General features: G+C 39.2%; 1 protein-coding gene across 2 annotated transcripts; it reads left to right on the forward strand.

The window, feature by feature from the left end:
- The first annotated feature begins 1183 nt into the window (after window positions 1-1183).
- LOC133926569 (probable fructokinase-6, chloroplastic) lies at window positions 1184-5619 on the forward strand. 2 transcript variants are annotated; one of them, XM_062372572.1, is made up of 7 exons: window positions 1184-1491; window positions 2576-2793; window positions 3110-3322; window positions 3441-3638; window positions 3706-3843; window positions 4099-4215; window positions 5213-5619. In XM_062372572.1, the coding sequence occupies exons 1-7, from the start codon at window positions 1338-1340 to the stop codon at window positions 5345-5347; spliced, it is 1173 nt and encodes a 390-aa protein (XP_062228556.1). In that variant the 5' UTR covers window positions 1184-1337; the 3' UTR covers window positions 5348-5619. The 2 variants fall into 2 exon arrangements, with proteins under 2 accessions (XP_062228556.1, XP_062228557.1); XM_062372573.1 differs by having other exon boundaries at window positions 1358-1491; window positions 2512-2793; window positions 5213-5618.
- Window positions 5620-6195: the final 576 nt, after the last annotated feature.

Here is a 6195-nt window from a genome sequence, read left to right on the forward strand (position 1 = left end):
GTTCAACCGCTGCCATTAGCCTTCCTCTAAATCCAACTTCCGAAACACCTACCAAAAACCTCCTCCATAGTTTCGACATCTCTATCATTTTCAGTGCTGAAATTTAGGAGATGTGTAACAAATATTCCTCCACCGTATGTTTGACATGTGGCACGGGCCAGGCGCGCTTTGCCCCAGCGCCAAGCTGGCCCCTCCACTTAGGGTGCGTTTGGTTCGCTGGATGAGTCCATCCGGGAGATAGCGATCCAATTTTTGAGACGTTTGGTTCGTAGGATAAGCTGGACGAGCCGACCACGCTAAGAGAATATTCTCTAAGATGCCGGATGAAGCTAGCCAGGCAAAATGGGCGGACAGAGCGATCCATGTTCGGCTAAGACGTGCTCGTGTGTGTTAATAATTTTTTATTTAACTCTCGATTTTATTCAGAGTATATTAATAGTCAAAAAATTCTAAATGTTTTTATGAGCAAACTATAATTCACTATCAACCCGTTTTAATTGGTTTAATCCAAAAACCCTGAGCCAATATTTAACTAAAATTCTAAAAAAATCTACTTTATAACTTCTATCAATTTTTTAATGCCTCAAATAAATTTCCAAAAATCTAGAAAAAATCACTAATATTCTTCTCATATGATGTACTAATTTACAAAAATATTTTAAAACCTAAGTTATTTGGTGAAAAAGTAAGTTCCTTTGTAATACTCTATTTATATATATTTTTATCATTTCATGTCATATTCTGTTTTTAATACAATTTAAATTCAAACAAATTTAAACATGCACAAATTCATCCAAATACTTATAAAATACATATAAATATAAATGGATGATCCTATCCACTCTAATCTCACCAATCAAATAAAAAATTAACTCATCCTATCCACTCCAATCCCACCAACCAAACAGAAAACTGACTCATCCTATCTATCTCAACTCAATAGAGAATTGAACCATCTCATTTAAAAAAACATGGATAATCGTATTCAATCCAACCTCTAACCAAACCCACCCTTAAACAGGAGCATTTCAGGATTTGCCACTCTTAACCACTGAGTGACAGATAATTTATCATCTAAGTCCAATTTCATAGATTTAGAATGGTCTGTATGTAAACTTCAGCGGAAAATTGGCACCTGTTAATGGTGGCAAATCCAGAAATTTTCCCCTTAGAACAGCAGCCGGCTGCAGGACCAGGCCAAGCAGCCCGAAATCCACCCCGACAGTTCAGCACTTCGCAGCGGCGCTCGCTCGCTCCCCTCATTTCCGCCGCCGGCTCCCCCAGCTGCCTCCGCCCGCCGCGGCCGTATCCACATCCGTATTCGCGTCAACATCCGCATGGCTCTGCACGCCTCGCCGCCGCTCTGCACCGCGGGCCGCCGCCTCCCGTCCTCACCCCCTCGCGCCGGCGGCAGGCGCTCCCTCCCCGCAGCCGCGAGGCCCCGCAGAGTCGCCTCCGCCGCGGCGGCCTCGCCTCTCCGGACGCGCGCAGGTACTGGATGCGTGCGCTTCTACGCTCTCTGTTACTACTAGCATGTGCTTCTACGCTCTATGTTACGCTCCGGCCGTAATTGTTAATAGTGTGCTCCACTAGCATATGCTGTTACTGTTTTCTGTTGCTGCTGCTACAACTACTACTGCGTGCCAATGATTGGGATTTTGGTTTTGGTAGCCCCGGTTGCTAAGAGATGGGCGTTAGGGACTTGAGGGTGGAAGAGCGAGGACACTGTTCTGTAACTGAGATGTGAGCTAGGTGTGTGTGGCTGACCTTCTCTGCGCGAAATACCTCTATAGGCATGATCTTCGTATGATATAAACAGTTTTAGGACTAATCAAAGTCGGGACCAGTGTGTCAACTGCGATAGGTGCAAAAGGAGGCTGCTTGAGCCTACACTTGCTCTTACAATTGGCAGCAATCACATGATTTTGTTTGGGAGTGTGTGTCGTGGGCTCTACATTTCTCGTAGTTGGTTTCCAAACTAGTGCACAATGGGGTGTACATTTTCACTAGTTGCTTTTCAAATTAGTGCACAATGTGCAGTGCTGCGAGTCTAGGCCAAATTTTGTCCTCCAGGTCAGCTAGTCCCGTGTAATGAAATTGCGAATTCCGATGGGCATGGCATGTATTGGTTTGGCATCTGCATGAAGCATGTAGCAATAGAATGCTCTAAACAGTAAACAGTCTATATTAACTAGGGAAGCTTCTATTTTGTTTTACACAATGAACTCATTTGTGGTGACTGGTTGGCATTTATGGTGTTAAGTAACTCCTTTTGTTTGGCGATGTTTCCTGAAACATATAGGAGCATCGCACTAGTATCTTGGCTTTCCTATCAACCTTTGGTGATTCTTTAGATGTTGCTTTTTGTTGAACTGTAATTTACTCTATGTTGTCATATATGCTGGTAGCCATCTTGTGGAGTATTATGGGTTGGACGCTCCCTTTACAATGGAACATTTTCTGGATAAACAGAAAGATGCTTAATATCTGAGCTAACATTTTGTCATTTAGATATGATGCTGTCAAAGTCAGAGAACTTGATCTGGTTCCTGTTTGATTCAATTTTCAACCTTAGTTCGAACAAAGGCGGCCTTAAGCAGTGATGGTGCCCCTGAAATGAGTGATTCTCCACATGTGGTGTGTTTTGGAGAATTGCTAATTGATTTCATTCCAACTGCCAATGGCGTATCATTGGCAGAAGCGTCAGCCTTCAAGAAGGCTCCAGGGGGTGCGCCTGCCAATGTTGCAGTTGGAATAGCTCGTCTTGGTGGGTCATCAGCTTTCATTGGAAAGGTAATATATTTGTCTTCATCATGTTTATCCATATTACGAGAACAAAGGGGGGTTACAGGCATGTGCAAATGCACTTTTCGTTTTGGAACCTGGAAAAAATATGTGCACTGCGAATTAATACTTTTTTGTGTACATACTCCCTTGTATATCCTTAACAATCAAGCATTGCTTTTATTGCACAATGTGTTCATTTGTATTGCTGATAGTTATTTGCAGTTTATCCCTTTCACGCTCCAAATTAACAAGAGCCTAGTTTTTCATCATTATATAGTTTTTGATTGTCTCAGAGTTATACTCACATATTTTACACATGTAGGTTGGTGATGATGAATTTGGCTATATGCTATCTGATATATTGAAGCAGAATAATGTAAATAATCAAGGACTACTGTTTGATACTCATGCTAGAACAGCTTTGGCTTTTGTTACACTCCGAAGTGATGGTGAACGTGAATTTATGTTCTATCGTAATCCAAGTGCTGATATGCTACTTGAAGAAAAAGAACTCGACCTTGATCTTATAAGGAAGGTATAAAAAGGTGTTATGTTGCCATTTCAATAGTTATGCTTCTCCACTACTATTGATTTCTTTAATCATGTAGTTGTTGTAGACATATATGTGACAAACTGAATGCTACTTATGCTAGGCAAAAATATTCCACCATGGCTCAATAAGTCTTATAACTGAGCCCAGTAAAACTACACATATTGCAGCTGCCAAAGCAGCCAAAGATGCTGGGGTACTTGTTTCATATGATCCGAATTTGAGGCTCCCATTGTGGTCATCGGCTGAAGATGCTAGAGCTGGTATCCTGAGCATATGGGAAACTGCTGATGTTATCAAGGTAACAACTAGTAATGAATGTTAAATGCAAAACTTACTTGTGTTGACTGTGCATCTGTTTGTAACAGATAAGTGAAGAGGAAGTTTCCTTTCTGACAAATGGGGAGGATCCATATGAGGATGCTGTTGTAAAGAAACTTTTTCACCCAAACCTGAAGTTGCTTCTTGTCACCGAAGGTCCGGACGGCTGTAGATATTATTCTAAGGTAATTTACGTACCTCTGATCTGGAAACTACCTTTTTTTTTTTTTTGCTGGTACGCAATTTCTTTCATGTTCCTCCTTAACATACTAAGTTGGCAGATAAAATTCACACATCATTTGATATTATCCATTGGTGAAGTAATAGAACTATTTATTTCTATTGAACTTGTTCAGACCTGGATATTACAATATTTTTTTATTGTTTCTTGTGTTCACTTGGTAACCATGTCATACATAGCTAGATCTGTAAAATGACAGGAATTTAGTGGGAGGGTTAGTGGACTGAAGGTAACTGCTATTGACACAACCGGTGCTGGAGATGCCTTTGTTGCTGGAATGCTATCTCAATTAGCCACAGATTTGTCACTGCTCCAGGTATGACTAGAACTTCCAGAATATGAGCCTGTACTCTGTTTTCTTCTATCAGGAAGTAGAAGGACATGACGTAAAACTCTGTTCAGGCTGTTCTGCAGTTTCGCTGCAGCAGCTTCCTGCATGTTGTTTATTAGAGATGGATTCATGAAATGATTTGCATATGAACTAAATTGATACATATCTTTGGTATATTTAGTTCTTTACAAAGAGTCCACGATCTTTAGTTTTGGATATCAATAGAGAAAGATATGCCCAATCTGCTGAAAGCTGAGCAGCTGAAGAGCAAAAAATCATTTCCAAATCATAGTTAACTTTCCATATCTGAATCTTCAAATCACTCTAAATCCAGATGCTATGGATTTGTGACCTCTACAAAACTGAAGAAGAAATCTATGTTATTAAAGTATACTTTTTACATGGAGCTTCGGGATTGAAGGTTAAAATCAGGGTCATGTATACTTCAGGTGCCAAAAAGGGAATCCATCGTTTGTGTACCAAAACCAACCTTGCTGTTACAGAAAATTAAATTTTCGCTTTTAGCATTATGCAAGCTTTCTCGTTCAAATCATCTAGTTTGATATGGGAAGCTGGGAAACACCAAACAATGTCTAGCAAGGGTAGGAAGGAATATGCGCTAGTGGCAATATTCCAAACAGCACTCCATACATATCTTGCCAATGGCAGTCACATTTCGCCCCAGGAGAACCATGCTGATTTAGTGATTCGCTAGTCGCTATGGACTATTTCAAGCATATAACAAGATTCAGTACTTATCCACTGAGTATGTCATAAGCTAATCTCCGTGTGCATCTTCAGTTGGCACCACACATGTATCACAGCTAACATATACTACAAACAAGTAAATTATGCCTTCTTTTTTCTTGTTTGAACATCCTTATGCTTCAGGCTAGCCTGTTCTTCCTTGTTTGCCACATAATCTGAAGCTATACTATGGGGCTTAACCGCTACACTTATTTTTCTGATGTGGTTTAAACAGGATGAAGGCCGGTTGAGAGAAGCCCTGAAGTTCGCAAATGTCTGTGGAGCTCTCACTGTGACAGAGAGAGGCGCAATTCCCGCGCTGCCCACCCGGCAACAAGTGCTTGATGCCCTGACCAGTGTTGTTTCTTAAATAAGCCACGCATGCCTAGTAATGGAACACATAGAGCAGGTACAACCACCAGAAAAATTGAGAGCAGGAACAACTAGTATGGCCAAGGCTTCCGGTGGCAAACTAGTATGCCTGCCCATTTTTGGTTGCTCCCCTACCAACAGGCCAACTCTCACCCTGTCAATTAATAACTGTGGAGCAGTTCAATTTTTGCAACAGGTTTGGGATATTAGATTCATTTTAAAAAAAATAGATCTTGTCCGTACGCCCGGGAGCATATTAATTTTTAGAGTGAATTATACAAAACTATAACTATTGTGTTATTTTAACACAAAATTAATTATTGTGCAAAGTAACACAAAATTAAGGTTTTGTATGCTAATTTCACACATAATCTGATTTCAGTTATCATTGCCATCGAAAGTTACTGTTTATCAGTAAAAAATCAGTGGTCTTCTATTTTTTTTTTGAAAATACTAGAATTTTTTTGTACGAGTTCCATAATTCATTTGTAACAAATTTTAATTTGATTCGACCAAAAGACTTGTGTAGAATTTAGACTAAAATTCTCACAAAGACTATTTTTATAACTTCTAACGATTGTTAGGATCCAAAAAATCTAAAAAAATTCACTAATATTTTTTTATATGATGGATTAATTTCTAAAATTATTTTTAGTCATAGGTTATATAGTGAAAAATTGAGTTTCTTTGTATGGTTGAAAATAATTTTAGAAATTAGTTGATCATATAAGAAAAGTATTAGTGATTTTTCTAGATTTTATTTGATACTTAGAAGTTATAAAAATAATTTTTTTTTAGAATTTTGGTTTAAATTCTACACATGTTTTTTATGAATCTAATTAAAAT

Source organism: Phragmites australis, chromosome 8, assembly GCF_958298935.1.
Source record: "Phragmites australis chromosome 8, lpPhrAust1.1, whole genome shotgun sequence".
In the NCBI taxonomy this organism is placed as follows: domain Eukaryota; kingdom Viridiplantae; phylum Streptophyta; class Magnoliopsida; order Poales; family Poaceae; genus Phragmites; species Phragmites australis.